Source organism: Centroberyx gerrardi, chromosome 13, assembly GCF_048128805.1.
Source record: "Centroberyx gerrardi isolate f3 chromosome 13, fCenGer3.hap1.cur.20231027, whole genome shotgun sequence".
Taxonomy (NCBI): domain Eukaryota; kingdom Metazoa; phylum Chordata; class Actinopteri; order Beryciformes; family Berycidae; genus Centroberyx; species Centroberyx gerrardi.
The window spans coordinates 1,593,080-1,611,245 of record NC_136009.1 but is presented as its reverse complement, the minus strand read 5'-3'; the positions used below and the strand labels follow the sequence as shown (position 1 = coordinate 1,611,245).

The 18,166-nt window shown below is 39.6% G+C and overlaps 1 protein-coding gene across 1 annotated transcript in view; it reads right to left on the bottom strand.

Annotated features, from left to right (window-relative positions):
* LOC139917433 (contactin-associated protein-like 2) overlaps positions 1 to 18,166 on the bottom strand; it is a 67,657-nt gene that overhangs the window by 38,947 nt on the left and 10,544 nt on the right. Inside the window, exons 4-8 of the mRNA XM_071906558.1 lie at positions 7,611 to 7,804; positions 7,311 to 7,458; positions 6,146 to 6,349; positions 5,250 to 5,434; positions 1,219 to 1,362 (exon numbers count right to left, since the gene is read on the bottom strand). Of these exons, the coding sequence (XP_071762659.1) occupies positions 1,219 to 1,362; positions 5,250 to 5,434; positions 6,146 to 6,349; positions 7,311 to 7,458; positions 7,611 to 7,804 (875 nt within the window). The remainder of the gene's footprint in view (positions 1 to 1,218; positions 1,363 to 5,249; positions 5,435 to 6,145; positions 6,350 to 7,310; positions 7,459 to 7,610; positions 7,805 to 18,166) is intronic.

The following is an 18,166-nucleotide window of genomic DNA, read 5'->3' as shown; positions in this document are numbered from 1 at the left end:
CTGTGTTTGTTGACTGGTATTTGCCCCAGCAAGCCACATTATTTTATCAGGATCAAGTACAGCATATTCTAGCTGTCGGGGGAATAGCACCTGGTTATCCCCAAGAAAACATCTACTCTGATATGAGTCCTGTTCTAATTTGTATGGTTCAAGATGGACAATTGAGGGAGGAGGAATCATAGAAAGTCTCTCATCATCCACTGTGAACCCCACAACACAGACTTGTTTAGCTCCAGCAAAACCTACCTGCTGATCTCACACAAAGTGTTTCTCTATCATGAAAAGACCTTTAGTTTCCTATTGAACCATCCCAAGCTGAAAGCTGCTGCAACACAACACCAGGAACTCTAACAGACAGGGAGAGGCCGGAGTAAGCTGCCTCACACTTGGTAAATCCATTAACTGGCAGGCTGAAACACAGCTAAGAGGCATGGAAGACCTGGAATCAATACCAAAGCCTGGAAATTCGGTAGGCCTTTCTGCATCACGCACCATCACTCCCGTGTTCACTCCCGTGTTCACTCCTGTGTTAAATTTTGGTGTTGATGGGAAATCTTCTCCACAGAGGAAGGGACAAATCAAAACTTAAGATCGAAACCCAAAAGTGTTTCCTAAACAGCAGCGAGTTAAGTGCTCCATCCAGAGAAAGCTGAACTCACCAATATTAGATCTTTTGCCTGTCTCGTCCCTTTGGTATCCTTTGGTAGTGAAGTCCTCAAAATTCAAACAATTACCTCTGGCTGCCATTTGGGGCCGCAAACATGCAAAGTTATGTAGGGCAGCTTTGAACTTCTCAAAGAGAAAGAGTGTGGGTGGAATATGGAAGCCCATTCCCGCCACTCAAAAAAAAAAACCAACTGAATTGTGAGTTTTTTTCTGGCAATTGTAACTTTATTTCTCAGAATTCTGACATTATTTCTTCCACTTCTGACTTTTCTCAGAATTCTGACTTTACATCTTGGAATTCTGCCTTTGTTTTTTTGCGAGAGAAAAAAAAAGTCAGAATTCCGAGATATAAACTCAGAATCGTGAAAAAAAAAGCAGAATTCTGAGAAATAAAGTCTGAATTCTGAGAAATAAAGTCTGAATTCTGAGATTTAAAGTCCGAATTCTGAGAAAAAAACTCACAGTTGAGTCGTTATTTCTTTGGCGGGAATGGGCTTCCACAGTGGAAGACAGAGACAGACACACATACAGCCATAGAGAGAGTTGTCTTACAAAGCTGGAGATGTCGACTTTCTTCCTGCGGACCAGGTTGGTGATGTTGTCTCCGTTGTAGGTGATTCCCTCCATGCAGCCCACAAAGTTCTCTCGGCTTCCTGAGCTCGGCTTCGCTGATACTGGCAACCCTCCAAAACTAATCTGTGGAAGAAACACAGCACAGTGGAAAAAAACAGACTTTACTGTATGTTAGGCTTGGGCCGATATTCAATATTATCGAATATCACAATATTTTGTGAATATATTATGGGAAATATATTTCCCGCGATATTGAGCATTAAAAAACTGGGGAAGAAATGGAAAAAAAAACTCCCCCCGTGCGTAATAATATCATATATTGCGATATTTTGGTGGGACAGCATCTCAATATAAAATTTTGGATATTGCCCAAGCCTACTGCATGTTTAGTGTATTATTGTGGTGTGTGAGATTCATGAACATTGACCTAGATGTTGTGACCAGATGCACCTATTGTAAAGCACTTTAAAAATGCAATCTGGAATTTATTTGACCATAACACATGTTTTTGAAGAGACTAATCAAATTAATAAAATAAAAAGGTGAATTAAAAAAATACTCAATTGAATAAATCACTGTGTAAATAATGTCATAACATCATAACTGGGTTACAATTAGGCTTGGGCAATATCCAAAATGTTATATCGCGATACTGTCTTGCCAAAATATTGCAATATACGATATTATCGCGGGGGTGCGGGGTTCAGTTTTTTTTTCCCCAGGTTTTTTTTTTTTTTGGGGGGGGGGGGGTATTTTATGTTATTTCTTCCAAATTACATCAAATTTCTAGGCTGTGCGGTGGGGAACATTTATATATTCGATAAATTCATGAAATATCGCGATATTTGATAATATCGAATATCGGCTTTATCAGATTATGAGAAACCTGATTAAGATGCCTGGTTTACTCCCACATTAAACTGGTTACTGTGGCATGGAAACATCTTACTGCTTTCACTTTTGGTTTTCACTGTCTGTACAAACTCAGACTCACACAATATTATGGGTACATTTTGATGTCAACAAAAAACATAGTGGTGAGCAGTACTTACTATTAATATTATCACTGACATCATTTGTTCCCCTGTATTAGAAGTAAGATACTATTGCTCAGTCAAAGAGGGAGAGACATATTCCGTTGAGTGGTTTATTCATGGCAACAGGGAGATTCAAGCACAGGGAATCAAAGGTTCATGTAAACAGATTAACATGAACAAGACCTTAACCAGAGTACGGGCAATAAGCAGGTTACTGTGGCATGAAAACGTAGCCGGTGTTTCAACAGGGGGAGCCATACTGTAATTACAAATTGGGCCTTTAATAGTAATTGTAATTCTAAACTGTAATTTCTTGTAAAAACTTCTATATTGTCAAAAAGCTCCAGTTCCCAATTATAAAGCATCAAACTTTACTACATAGTGAAGCTTAATGCAGTACAGTATAACAGGGTGGTGTGTGGTGGAGTGGAGTACAGTGCATTGCAGAATCCCTCAAGACAGAAAGAAATGCTGCGAGGAGAAGTGATTAATTTTGCTTTCCATGCCAGCCTTCCAGATTACAATGAATGAAATGGTCAAAGGGACCAAGCTGGTAGTCCTACATCGGTTTCAGGAGCTGCTTTGTCAATGTAAAGTGCTGATTGATCTCTGCAGCTATGATTCTGTGCTTTATCTGTGTGCGCTTCCACTTTCTCTTGCCCTACTTACATGGTACAATAGCCGGCTACATCAGAGAGCAATTTGTCATCTGGATCCAGAATCAATACAACATCCTGTCCTTCAGGGAGTCAGCGTCTCCACTATCAGTAGTATTCACCTGCTCCCATTGGGTAAATGCAGGCTTTCCTTCCAGCATATGGGAATGAATTGGCTGACTAGGCTGAGGCGCATAGAGTAGCTCCTGAGACTGTGGGCACAAGTCTGGTTTATCATCGGCCTTCAGAGCAATCTTTAAAAAATAAGGCCCCTTCTCTAACAAAATGATAGCTGGCATTTTAAGTAAAGCATATTATGGAGCACTATTAAAATGATTTATCTTATTTTACCTTTTTTCACCTTTCTCTGATAGAACGGATGGATACATTTTAGAAATATTGGGTGATGAGTTTCAGGTGTCATCTCAACTTTAGGATGAAACCATTTAAAGGTGCATTATGTTAAGGTTTTTACTGTCCCATATCACAAAAGGACCATAATATATCTGCGGGGGGTTGATAGGATTGTTGATCAATTCCAATGACTCCATGATTACTTTGCAAGGTGCTGAGGTCTGGCTTTCAAAACTCTTTCAAAGTACTGCCCCTGAATGAATGAACAAATAAATGAATGAGCAAACATATGAATGGCCAGCCCTTTCCGCCACATAAATGACGTGTTGTTTCTGTCTGCAGCATAGCAAGCACATTCCTGTAATTACACAGAGAGAAGGGGAGTGTTGCGGGTTGGCTGTGTTAATGGATATTGACAGGTATACTGGGAAACCAGAGCTCTGCTACATACTTGCAGAATTCCTGCTGAGAGAATGGTATCAATAGACATATAAACAGTTAATATTCTACTATAACATTTCACTTCGGTAGAGAATTCTTTTTTCTTTTTTTTTTATTAAATGCATATCTTTTACTGAATACAAATATTGTTAACCTCTGTTAACCATTTTTTTTTACACTTTTTTGAATGTATGACAGCCTTGTCTCAGCTGCATCAAATAAGCTCATAATTGTCTTAGAAGTATTGCTTTTTGAAATAGGTTTTCCAAATGAAAGCAAATAAATTTTGATTCTTAAAAGCATAGACTGATTTAGGTTCAACCGCAGCTTGCACCTCAAAGTGTGGTATCACAACAACCCTTTCAATGCAGCTGCCCGCTCCTCCACTAGCTCTGAACATGAGAACGCCACACCATGCAGGCCCAAATCCACTTTCCTACCATAAAATGCTAACCCCACACTCAATGTGAGGTGGTTAAGCTCTTTGCTAAAAGAAGGAGAGTGAGACAGCATAATCTTTCAAAGGAAGAATGTCAAGCATTAAAATGGCCTGCTGAGAATAACAACATTGTGGTGAAACCTGCTGACATTCAGGAGGGCAGCTGACAAATCCTGAGTACTACTTGGCCCTGACTTCCAAACTCTTAGAGAAAATGAAAAGTGAGCTCTCAGACCTAGTACCTATGGTCATAGGGATGGATGTTTCACAAGGAACATGATATTTTATTTTGTGAGACACCCAGAATCCCATATTTTTATATGCTACCTCAGATTCACAAAAATCTATAAACTCCACTAGGTAGACCCATAATTGGTGGCAATGATGCTTTGACTGAACCAGCATCTCAATTTGTTGATTATTTCCTTTGTGCCTGAGCTCCTTTCATTTATTCATTTATTTAGCACACATTTGCATAATAAATTGAATGATATTAAAAACAAATGGCACGTCTTTTCTAGTCACAATGGATGTGGAATCCCTCTACACAAACATTGATCATGCAGAAGGACTTGAGTGGACGCTCAAGAACAATGTATTTTTGTTTCATGGCCAATTCTTAAGACAAGTTAAAGGAACTGCTGTGGATGCTTGTTTTGCCCCCAAATTATGCTAATTAAGGATTCCAGTCCGTAGAGCTGGCAAATGGCAGACACATCAAATTTCATGGTGGGGTAGATATATCGATGACGTAATCTTAATTCGGTCTGGCACTGAAACTTCTTGATTTCTATAGATATGCCAATAGTACCAACTCAAAATTGAAAGTTAACTTAGAATATTGACTGAGATTAATTTCGTCATTCATTCATTTGAAAATCAATAAAGATCCTAAAGGTGACCATACTTCTATATTTAGGAGATCAACAAATCACAACACAATTCTCAGAACCAACAGTTTTCATCCGCTTTGGTTGATTGGAAATATATCATTTGGTCAATTTCAAAGAATCAAACTTATTTGTGATTTGAAGCAAAATTTTGAGCTTATGCCATTGCACAGCATTATTTCTCTGTTTTTACCTCGTAGTCCAGGTCCAGGTGGTCAAACTCTCCATTAGTCCTGAACTGCTGAGTGTGGTGGTCCAGAGTGAAGTTCACGTTTCTACGGTAACGCTGTATGACGACCGAGTGCCAGTGGTCATCGTCCAATAAGCTCCCGCTGGTCACTGAGGTGTGGCCCTGGATGGAACCATATTGGTTGCTGCCTGGAGAGGAGACAGCCAATCAGACAGTCAGACATGTCCAGGATGTTTTTTCTGCCTCTCGCTGTTTAGGTGTTCTGAATCTCTTTACTTGACCAGCCCTATAACCATAAAGCACTGGTGACCACATTGCTAGGCTTGGGCCGATATTTGATATTATCGAATATCCTGTGATATCGAATGTCGCGGGAAATATCACAATAAAATATCGCGATATTTCCTGCAATATTCAATATCACAGGAAGTGAAAAAATTGTCTTTTTTCAATTAAGTGGGTTCCCTGTTCCACAATCAGCCCGTTTGTTTCCTCCAACACTTTTATAGTAAGATAAAAATTTCTAGGCTGTTAAAATTTTGGATATCCCTCAAGCCTACATATTACTAGATATATTTACAGGGTGAAAATGATGTAATGTAACAATGTCCTGCTCTGGGGAAATGTAGTCTCTCCCGCTCTGTTATCTACTGCTGTCAGAACTACAACCAGAATCTACTTTGCCAAAACTAGGTGACTAAGGTTGTTGCTGAGCTTTAGCCTGTCTCTGAAAAAAAAAACAGAAATGTAGTTCTTTTACTATCCTTCAAACTAGACAGATTTTACAGAACTACATCACCCAGGTCGATGCTCAGCTGCAGCCTGTCTGTGGAAAACACTAGAGAAATGTAGTTCTTTTCCTATCCTTCAAACCGGACTGACTGTAATAGAACTATTACCCAGGTTGATGCTGAGCTGTAGTCGAGCCCTGCGGAGCTCCAGGGAGATGTAGTCGCCCTGCTGTCCCTCTCCGTGGAGCAGCACCCCATCGCCAGCCGCGGTCCGAAATTTCAGGGAGATGACATCCTTCACGATCTTCATCTTCTTACTCCTGAAGCGGTAGGAGATGACACTGTGGCCGTCAAAACTGATCACATCTGCCCCTGGAGGACAGAAAATAGAGAGTTGCATTTTTTACTTCCCATTCATTTGAATGAGGCCACAAAAATAGCCTGAAAACTGACATTTAACACGTTGGTGAACAGATTCAACAACAGATCCTGCTACTGTGATTTTCAATTGACTGTGGGTCCAACGTTTTAGAACATAATTTCACCAAATAGCATTTTTATTGATAGAACCATGCTCTTTTCTAGCATGTCAGCTGCTGAGCAGCTCGACTGAAGCAGTTGGAGGCTAAGTGCTTTGCTCAAGGGCATTACTCATTCACTTTCTCCACGCACATTTTCCCACCCAGTCTGGGGATTCGAGCCGACAACCTTCCAGTGACAAGCCTGCTTCTCTAGGCTACCACCACTCCAATGAATCAAGGTCTACATTATATCATGCACATGCACTCATTACTTGGCGTTTGCTGCTTCGTACAGTGCGACTCTTGACTAGATGGGGAAGTCGGGGTAGTGTGAAAAAAATAGTTGAGTTTTCAAGAAGTTGGGAAAAGAGCCATTCCTTGCTCGATGTAGAATATACTTAGGCAGCTGAAAATATAACATCCAATGGTCATAGATGGCTAATCTCCACTGCATTTAACACACTTTGTATGCCCACTTGGTTTGAAATATGCTGCAGGAGAGAGCTTTTCTACTGACGTCCCTGTACAACTTCAGACTTGTGTTGTCAGAATTCTGATACTGCTAGAATACATTTTTCCATTTTCTTTCTCTTCCTGGCTAGCTACTTAACTTGTTGTTGCTACTGGACACACGTGGCACAAAAGTTCAATAAGGTTGAAGTTTGGGCACTAGGGCTCCAAGCTGGAGGCATTGAAAATTTGTTCACATGCAGCACAAGCCATTGAAAATAATGGGTTAGAATAGAATAGAATAGAATAGAATAGAATCAGGGTGGAATCAGGTTTTCTGTCTCATATCCAGCTGTACTCACAGTATGAGCAGCCATACAGCTCCAGTCGGACTCCGATGCGTCCCTCCCTGCTCCAGTCCAGCGGGATGAAGCGGACGTAGCGAGCCAGGATGGCATGCTGCAGCTCATAACGAACCACACTCTCGCTGTTGGAGTTCCCTGCAAATGTCTGGAACACAGCACAAACAAACGAACCCCATCACAAAAGCCTTATTCTTGAGTATTATAAATACCCAGGTATTTTAGTTTTGCATTAGATTACATTACACTAGATTACATTACCTTTATTATTAGATTAGATTAGATTAGATTCTTCATTACCCAGATGTTGCCATCCTGTAGATAAGGCCTCCAGTTTTTCCCTGTGTCGCTGTAAAGCAGACGATACTGGCTCGTCCAATCAGAGCTACTGTAGCGGCCCTGTGTTGCTATGTCAACCACCTGCTTCCTGGAACCCAAGTCCACCTGTAACCACTGGTAATGGTCCGTATCCATGGGCGACCAGCCCCCAGCACCTAGTTTTATGGGATGGTTTAGAGGAGAGGAGGGATGCAAGCAAGAAGGGAGGGGACCAGAAATGGAGAGGTGTACATTCAGTGTCAACAAAGCCTTTTCCAAAGTGAAAAAATTCCAGGTGATCTTACTATTCAAGCATTGGAGGAAACAATGGCCATTTGGTATAATTTGCTCATTCCTGCTATTTCCAGATTTTTTTTTTCATTTTTCACTTCAAGTATGATAGTATATTATATTTTTTAGTAAATTATAGGTTTATAAGTTTAAAAGTACGATTGTGGGAAATATCTAATATCTTTTAATATCTATTATATTTGATAATATCGAATATCGGCCAAGCCTAATAACTACACAGATAAGAAGGAAGTATACCAAGAATAGATTTATAGATACCAATGAGTCTGTGCATGGATAGGGAGGGCCAGTTAACTCTAGTATATAAGATACAATGATAAGTGAGAGCTCTACACCCAGTAACAAACCTTATCGCACCATGGTAAACTGTGTCCAAGGTTTGAAAGGGTTTGATAAACCAAGGGTTGTAATTGTAATTTTCCCAACGCATAAATGATCATGTAATCCTTCATTCGAAGATAAAACACAAAAATCAGAACTACGGATGCCACGGAGCTGAGCACACGTGAACGAACTGAGCTCTCTAACATATCCTTTTATCTGACTTAAAACTTAAAATTAAACTTTCGAGTTGGGCCAATTTAATCTAAAGTGCTTAACTAACTGATGAGGAATGGACCGTCGACAGAAAAACAGAAACAGAAACAAAAAAATGGTCAAAGCGACGAGGAATCTCTTGCTAGTGATGCTGCAGCTAGCATTAGCCCCCAGGAGGCCGCTCACGCCATGGATGACATTAACCCAACACTCTCCGAAACAGAAAATTCTGTCGGCATGCTTGCTGTTCTAATCAGGGAAATTCAAGAGGGAAACAAGACTCTGTCACAGAAAATCGATTCGAAATCTGCGCAACTCCAAACTTCCATCGATGGAGTGAAGGCTACCTTGGAGGGCTTGCTAGCAAGGGTAAAGGAGGCTGAGCAACGCATCAGCGGCACGGAGGACACCGTTAATGGGCTTGACCGACTGACTAAGCAATTGCAAAAAGACAACGACTTTCTCAAAAATAAAATTGATGAACTGGAGAATCACAGCAGGCGGAACAATGTACGTGTGGTGGGACTAAAGGAAGATAGCGAGGGCCGGGATCCTGTCAAGTTCTTCACTGAATGGATACCTGACGTCCTGGGTGCAGACCTCACCAGGCCGGTGGAAATTGAACGCGCCCACAAAACCCTGAATCCCAAGCCCAAACCAACCGGGCCTCCTAGACCTGTTTTGATCCGTCTGCTTCGATTTCAGGACCGAGAAAAGATCCTGCGTCTTGCAAAAGCGAAAGGAAACATCACTGTTGATGGCAAGAAAGTCAGCTTTTTCCCCGATATGAGCCTAGAACTAGCCAGGCGTCGCAAACAGCTCATCCCAGCCTTAAAAGCTATGAAGGAGAAGAGCATCACCTGTTACCTCATTTACCCTGCACGATTGAAGGTCCAGTGTGAAGATGGACGAATCCGCCTATTCGACACAGCGGGAGATGCGTTTAAGTTCCTAAACGAAATGGACTGAATTTACTGGATTGGTGTCTAAAGTTAGTAAGGGAACTATTCCTATATGCTTAGCCTACCTGTTACTTATATTTGGAATTGGATTATTTCCATGCCCTGGCACTTAGGGTGAATCGGACTTCTACATCTTTTGTTCTCCACCAGTGTATCGGTGAGTGCGCCTATAATCTGTTTTCCCCCCTTTTAATCGTGATTGATTTGCGGGAGAGTGATTGGCTGATTAGAGTCAGAGTGATACGAACATTATTACCAGACGAACTTGAAAGGCAAGCCCTTGTTATATAGACTATGCGTATTCACATGTTTTTTCTTCTTTTCTCCCCCTATGACTCTCCCCTCTTGTTAATTTAATTTATTTTATTTTATTCCCTAAAAGCAACTAAACTGGATGTAGCTAAATCCTCAGGAATTGTTGGTAAATATTTTACAGCTGTTTTAAGTGAAACACGTTTATTTCTCTATTCTACATCTGTATAAGGCCTAGAATTTCAGTAGTTGAATACTCTTCTGTGGGACAGTTAACTTTGAACTGAACAGAACCTTACTCAATCACGTATTTTTATTGTTATTATTTTTTATATATAGGCTATATTCACCCATTCATTTGAGCCGAAATGTAACACCTTTGACTTGGCTGTAAATATTTTCGCCAACCAGAACATAATAGTGTTTGTTTTCAACTACTGTATATGAGAGCTCGCAGGTTCTGTTTAAAGTCTGAGTTAAAGAAGAAAGAAGAGCGAGCAACTAAGTTTCTCTAAAGTGTATTCATGTTTGATTGTCTGGATAGTAGACTGACAATCGGGAAGGGCGGTGTTTATGTTTTTTGTTGTTTCTGTTGTGCTTTTTTCTATGTATTGTTTTCCTTTTTGAGAGACATCTGGATCACTACATTTTTTCAAATAATAGCATCTTACTTGATTATTTACATGAAGGGGATAATTGTCTGGTTACTACTCATTGGAAATCAAGCCCATGATAAGTCCATTGAAATTTGTAACATTTAATACAAAAGGCTTGAACAACCCAATCAAGAGGAAAAGAGTCTATACTTACCTCAAGAAACTTAAAGCGGACATTATCTATTTACAAGAAACACATTTGACAGACAGCGAGCATAAAAAATTTAAAAGAAAATGGATAGGTCAAGTTTTTGCCTCATCTTTTAGTTCCAGAGCAAGAGGAACAGCAATTTTAATAAGTAAAAATATCCCGTTCAATGTTACTAAAACCGTATTTGACCCATCAGGTAGGTTTGTTTTGGTTCAAGGACAAATGTATTCAGAATACTGGACTTTAATGAATATTTATGCACCCAGTTTTGATGACCCCTTATTTATCCAAAATGTTTTTCTCCAGATTATTCAAGCACCTGGGGCCTATATTACGAAGCAAGTTCAACAAAGTTAGGGTATGTTTGAGTTAGCCGGCTTCACTAAACCTAACATTGGCGATCCAGATAACCGGTCTCACGTAGCTGGTTATCAACTGGCTCTGTCAACCCAGGATTTACCTATCCAGCTATGAGCGCGTTCACATGAAAGAGGCAGGGTTTGTAACAAATGGCCAATCACTTGCAACATGGACAGATCCAGATCAGACAATTTGGATAAGATAAGATGAAACTACTGATCCCCGTGGGGAAATTAGATAGTTGTGCAGCAAAAGTAATATGATTCAGCGGGGAAAAGGACATAGAATATAAGCGCAAAACTATAAAAATAAGTAATAGCCTAAAAATAGGCGAAAATAATAAAATAGGCTAATCAAACAATAAAAGCCATAAACAATAGACCTAATTATAGGATGATATAAGCCCTAATATTTCCTGCTGACATTTTCAACATGGGTATCGGAAAGAAATGGATAGCTACTAACATTGGGTTCTTCTCTCAAGAAGAACAAATTCTTATAATGAATAACTGTCAGCATTACAAAACATAACCGCGAAAAGTAAAAGTTGTTTCTGCTTCCAAGGCTAGAGAGGATTACTGGAGGAACTGCCCCGTCATTAGGACACAGTGGGCATATTTTTCATTGATAAAATAGTTTGTGGACACATTGAGGCTGTAAAAAGATTTTCTATTCATAAAGTCGGCCTCATGTTCTTCGGGGCTGCGGTAATGGAATATGAATAGCCGACGTGGAACCAAACACTGTTGGGAATCCAATTAAATAAAGTCAGCGCAATTAATATATGCAACAGTAACTTTAATCTATTCATAATATGGTCACTTAAGTAGCCTACCTGCTATATCTCCGATATAAGTTATCATGGAAAACAACGTGATTCTACTGGTCTGTAAACACGTCGCCCTGCGAACAACACTTCTTACTGTCTGTTAATTCAAAAATAACAGTTTTCAGTTTTTTATTGGAGCAGGTTAGCCGTGCAGCATAAGTTACCATGGTGATCTACCCCGGTTAAAAGTGAACCACCTTCATGAGACTGAAAAGCCAGGGTTAAACCCAAAGCTAGCTTGCTAACCCCAAATCCTGCTTCGTAGTACAGGCCCCAGGATGGCTTCTGGTGGGAGGGGATTTCAATTTTTGTTTGGATACAGTGCTTGATAGATCCTCGGATAAGCCCTCCCCTCTTACCAAAGCGGCCAAATCCACAATCTCTTTCATGAGGGACCTAAATTTGACTGATGCTTGGAGACAGATGCACCCACAGGACAGGGACTACTCATTTTACTCGCACCCACATGACACACATACCCGCATAGATAATTTTTTGATATCTACTCAACTATTTCATAGAGTGTTGGATACTGAATATCTTTCAAGATTACTAAGCGATCACTCTCCTTTGGTGCTATCTGTCTCCATTTCTGACAAGGTAACTGGAACATACAGATGAAGACTTAATTCTACACTTCTAAAACAACCTGAATTCTGTACATTCATCAGAGAACAGATTAATTTACCCTAACCCTAACCCTAACCTTAACAAACAAACCCTCTGCTCCTAGCAATTTCATTTTTTGGGATGCACTAAAGGCCTACCTGAGGGGACAAATCATTTCCTATACAAAAGGTTTGAAGAGAAAACACAGCGCCAAACTTACCGTTCTTGAATCTGAAATTCTTACACTTGAGAAAACATATCAAAGAGCTCCAACTAAAGACTTGTACAGAGAATTGGTCAATCTAAAATTAAAATACAATACTATGAATACATACCAAGCAGAGAGAGCAATTACTAGGTCAAAACAACGATACTACGAAGTCGGAGAGAAAGCGCATAAAGTGCTGGCATGGCAACTTAAAGTTGAGGAAAGCAAGCGAACAATTAATGCTATAGAAACACCCTCCAATGAGATATCCTATAATCCTACTGAAATTAATGATGCCTTTAAAAAATACTATATGGACCTTTATACCTCACAATCAAATGGGGATCTATCAAAAATAGACTAATTTCTCTCCTCAATTAACTTACCATGCTTATCAGATGAAGATAGAGAGAGTCTGGAAGAACCATTTTCTACCTATGAGTTGATGGAAGCTATCAAATCTCTATCTACCAATAAATCTCCGGGGGACGATGGCTTCCCCTCGGAATTTTATAAAGAATTTAAAGACCTTCTTACACCACCCTTAATGGAGGTACTCGAACAAGCCAGGAGGGACAAATGTTTTCCAGATTCTTTCTCTCAAGCTGTTATTACGACTATTTACAAGAAGGGGAAAGACCCGCTAAAATGCGCCTCCTACAGGCCAATCTCTCTCCTTAACACAGATTATAAATTGGTTACTAAAATGATATCTAAGAGGTTAGAGACATATCTCCCCCTGCTGGTCAATCCGGATCAAACGGGCTTTATAATTAATAGATTGTCCTCCAATAATTTAAGGCGATTGTTTCACATAATCCATTTTGCTAATAAAAATAAAGTACCAAGTCTGGCAGTTTCGCTCGACGCCGAAAAAGCTTTTGATATGGTCAAATGGCCATATCTATTTTGTGTTTTGGATACATTTGGTTTCGGCGCTGTGTTTATTGATTTGATAAAATCACTTTATAAATCTCCCAAAGATAGGATTATTACTAATGGGATTACCTCTAATCCTTTCCATCTTTATAGGGGCAACAGACAGGGATGCCCGGCTAGCCCCGCCCTTTTCGTGCTCGCCATCGAACCATTGGCCATTAGAGGCAACCCTAATATAGGTGGCTTTGAGGTTGGCCCCGATACGTACAAGATATCACTTTTCGCTGATGACATTATCCTATATCTAACTAATCCTGAAAGCTCCCTTTCTCATCTACAGAATCTATTAAAATCTTTTTCTGGATATAAGGTCAACCTTGACAAAAGTGAAATTCTGCCACTGTCTGTATTTGATTATAATAGTGTCAAACATAAGTTTCCTTTTAAGTGGTCACCTATGGGTTTCAAATATTTGGGTATTTTTGTGGATAGCAACCTTAAAAATCTTTACAAACTCAATCTAGCCAGCTTGTTGCAGAAGATGGGGGAGGATTTGAGAAAATGGATAGATTTGCCACTCACCTTACTGGGCAGAATCAGTGTTACAAAAATGAATACCCTGCCTAGATTCCTATATATGTTTCAGTCACTTCCGATCCTTGTCCCACCAACTTTTTTTTCCTCCCTCAACAAATTGATCAAACAGTTTATTTGGCATGGTAAGACTCCAAGAGTCAGCATGGACAAATTAACTCTGAATTATGACAAAGGAGGGCTGAAACTCCCTAACTTTCGAATGTATTACTATGCCACCCAATCCAGATTTTTGGCACAGATGTTTGATAATGGCCTTCCCCCTTCGTGGCTCAACATTGAAAAGATAGAGATGAATGAGGAGACATCAACAGATTTGCTGTATAAATGGGATAAAAAGTCAATTAAAACTGCAACAGATAACCCTTTAATCATCCAGTCAGTTCAAATTTGGTACAAACTGCATGAACTGTTCAATGGATTCCTTTCCCCTAAAACCCCTTTATGGAGAAATAGACTACTACCAATGATCTTTCAGAATAGTAACTTCAGATTATGGTCCGAGAAAGGCATTAATCACCTAGAGCACTGCTATGAGGAAGGAATCTTTATGTCCTTTGAACAGTTTAAACAGAAATACTGCTTGACGAATAAAGATTTCTTCAGCTATCTGCAGCTACGCGACTTTATCAGAGTCAACCACAAAGGCCGGTGGAATTTACCTACCATAACACCTGTGGAACAATTGTGCTATGCTGACCAACCATTATATAAAACTATCTCTAGAGTGTATGATGCTCTTATGTCGAGTTTATTAATACCTGATCTGGACAGATCCAGACTTAGATGGGAGAAAGACCTGGGAATAAATCTGGGTGGGGAACTATGGAGTGACTTGTGCAGAGATGGTGTCACCTCTACTTTAAACTCTAGATATAGATTGATACAATTTAACTTCCTGCATCAGCTCTATATCACCCCATATAAACTGCACAAATACAACTCCAATATATCGCCCCTTCGTTTTAGATGTGGCTTAGATGAGGGAACATTCCTACATTCCACTTGGCAGTGCCCTAAACTTCAGGGGTTTTGGCAGGGGGTATGTGACACCCTATCCAGTATTCATGGTGTTATCTTTCCATTGGATCCGGAGATTTGTTTACTGGGTAACTTTACTAACTCCAACCTTAAAAATAGCCACGCTAGGAGAGGGAAATATTAGAGGCAATAGCCCTAATGCGCAGTGGAAAATCCCCGGGCCCAGATGGGGTTCCGGTGGAATGGTTTAAGGCTTTTAAAAATAAGCTCACTCCCTACCTGGTTAGAACCTATAACTACAGCTTCAACATTGCCCACCATTTACCGGAAACGATGTCATTAGCCAACATCTGTTTGATTTTGAAAAAAGACAAGGACCCCGAAGACCCAGCGTCTTACAGGCCTGTATCGCTCATTAATGTAGATGCAAAGATTTTGGCTAAGGTCTTGAGTTTGAGGCTTGAATCACTAATATCAATATTAGTAAAACCTGATCAAACAGGCTTTATTAAAGGAAGAAGTTCCTTTAATAACATCAGGAGGCTTCTGAACATAATACAGCTAGCCAGTGATAATGATGTACAGGGTTTGGTAGTATCTCTGGATTCATTAAAAGCATTTGATAGGGTTGAATGGCCCTTTCTTTTCTATGCAATGGAAAAATTTAAAATAGGTGCAGAATTCATTGATTGGGTGAAATTGCTGTATTGGTCCCCTAAAGCAGCTGTTGTTACTAATTCCTACTGCTCAGATCCTTTTCCATTAGAGCGTGGAACCCACCAAGGATGCCCCTTGAGCCCTCTTTTGTTTGCATTGGCTATTGAGCCCTTAGCAGAGCTCATTAGAACTACCTCAATGATTAAGGGCTTCAATGTTAAAGGCACAGTACATACAATTTCTCTTTATGCGGATGATGTCCTGCTGTACTTAGTCAAGATAGATACTACCATCCCGTGTCTGCTTGAATGTTTACAACAATTTGGACATGTATCAGGTTTTAAGGTGAACTTATTAAAAACGGAGGCAATGCCCATTGGCTCTGCTCCACCTAGTGGCTTTCCTTTTCGTTGGTCACCTAAGGAGATAACATACCTTGGAATAAGAATTGGTCCCTCTCTTAAAAAACTGATTAAGCTTAATCTTAAACCAATCATAATGCGCATTAAGGAAGACTTGCATAGGTGGAGAACCCTACCTGTTTCCTGGTTGGGCAGGATAAGTGTGCTCAAAATGAATATATTACCTAGGTTGTTGTACCCCCTACAGATGTTGCCAAACTCAATTCCCAATAGCTTTTTCATGAATTTAGATAAAATGTTTACCCAGTTCATTTGGCAGGGTAAAAAGGTTAGAATGAAAATAGGTAAATTACAGAGAGGCAAAGAACAAGGGGGACTGGGAGTCCCAAATATGCGGCTTTACTATTGGGCAGCACAAATGCGGTATATATATGAATGGGTGAATCCAGATGTTACAAATACATGGATCGATATGGAGTCTAGAAACTGTGGTATACTGACACTAAAGGACTGCCCCTTTGTAAATCATAAGAAGGTAAAACTGGAGGTTCAAAATAACTTTATTGTTTTGAACACATTGAATACATGGAATAAGATTAAGGTTTGTTTTAAACTTAAAAATCATTTTTCACTTCTGGCTCCCATATGGAGAAATCCAGATTTCCCCCCTCATGCCAGGATTTAGTGTTTAGGCTCTGGCAGGAAAAGGGTCTGGACCAGCTTGTTAAACTCTATGAAGGAGGAACAATGGAGTCATTCGAAGGCTTGAAGAGTAAATATTCTTTACAACAGTCTCATTTCTTCCGCTATTTACAAATAAGACATTATATACCAAAAAATATACATGCTCCAAATGTGTCTTTCTTGGAAGACATTCTTAAACAACCCATACCAAAAAGATTTATTTCTTATGTTTATGAAACCTTTGGTTTAAATTTTAATTATTCTACTGATCACATCCGAAAGCAATGGCAGATTTATATAGAATGTCAGATAGAGGAAAATGTCTGGGCAACAGTTATAGAAAATACACTTACTATTCTGAGCTGTAATACTGATAGAGAGACACAATTTAAAATATTACACAGGCTTCATTATACACCATTATTGAGGAGCAAGCTTGGTCTAAGCTCTCCTAAATGTACTAAATGCGATTCAGAAATTGGTACGTATGCACATATGTTTTGGGAATGTGTAAAGATACAAAGATTTTGGAGAGAAGTGAAGGATGAGGTGGTTACCTTGATTGGATATGATTTGGAACTATCACCTCTTCAGTGTATTTTGGCAGCTAAAGTGGACAGTGCAAGGAACAGCCACAACACTAAATTGATTGGAATACTCTTATATATGGCAAGAAAGACTATTCTCAAATTCTGGATTTCTAAGGACATCCCTGCACTGGACGATTGGTATAAGGAGGTACTGAGAATACTCCCTCTGGAAAAACTGACCTACACCCTTCATGACAATGTCGAGGGATTTATTAAGATATGGCAACCAGTCTTAGACACGGTGGACCCCTCTGGACTGAACTTTGTTCTACCTAAGTAACAACATTGGAACGGACTACAGCATACCCTAGTGATTTGAATGTAATTATGTCAGGCTGGTGGTGTGTATGTTTTTTGTTTTTTTTCTGTTTGTTTGTATATCATGTTTGTAAAGTTGTGACTCCTGCTGTTTTTGTGTTTTGTTAAGGTAGTTAAAAAAACTATGGAAAAAAGTGGTTCTGTACATATTCCGAACTGGAAGTATATGTAATTGTTGCCGGAACACCAATAAAAAATAAATAAATAAATAAAAAATAGCCACGCTATAAGGCTCACAGAAATTTTGCTGGCCATTGCTAAAAAATGTATTGCGTTAAAATGGAAATCAGATGCCCCCCTCCCAATTGGATTGTGGCTCTCTGAAATTAATAGCTGTATACCCCCAGAGAAAATAACTTACTGGTTGAGGAATAAGAGTAAAACATTTTTCAAATATGGCAACCCTTTGTGGATTATATGGAAAACCTCCCATCGCACCAGATTGATTGTGCCTCTGTATAGTCTTCCTGTATTGAGGATGTGCTTGACCATATGATTCTTGAGGTGTGATGTTGCCCTGTGTCTCTCAATGTTTTGTTTAGTTACATTATCTTGTTGTTATTGTGGACGGTGTCTATTTGATTTTAACTTTGATTT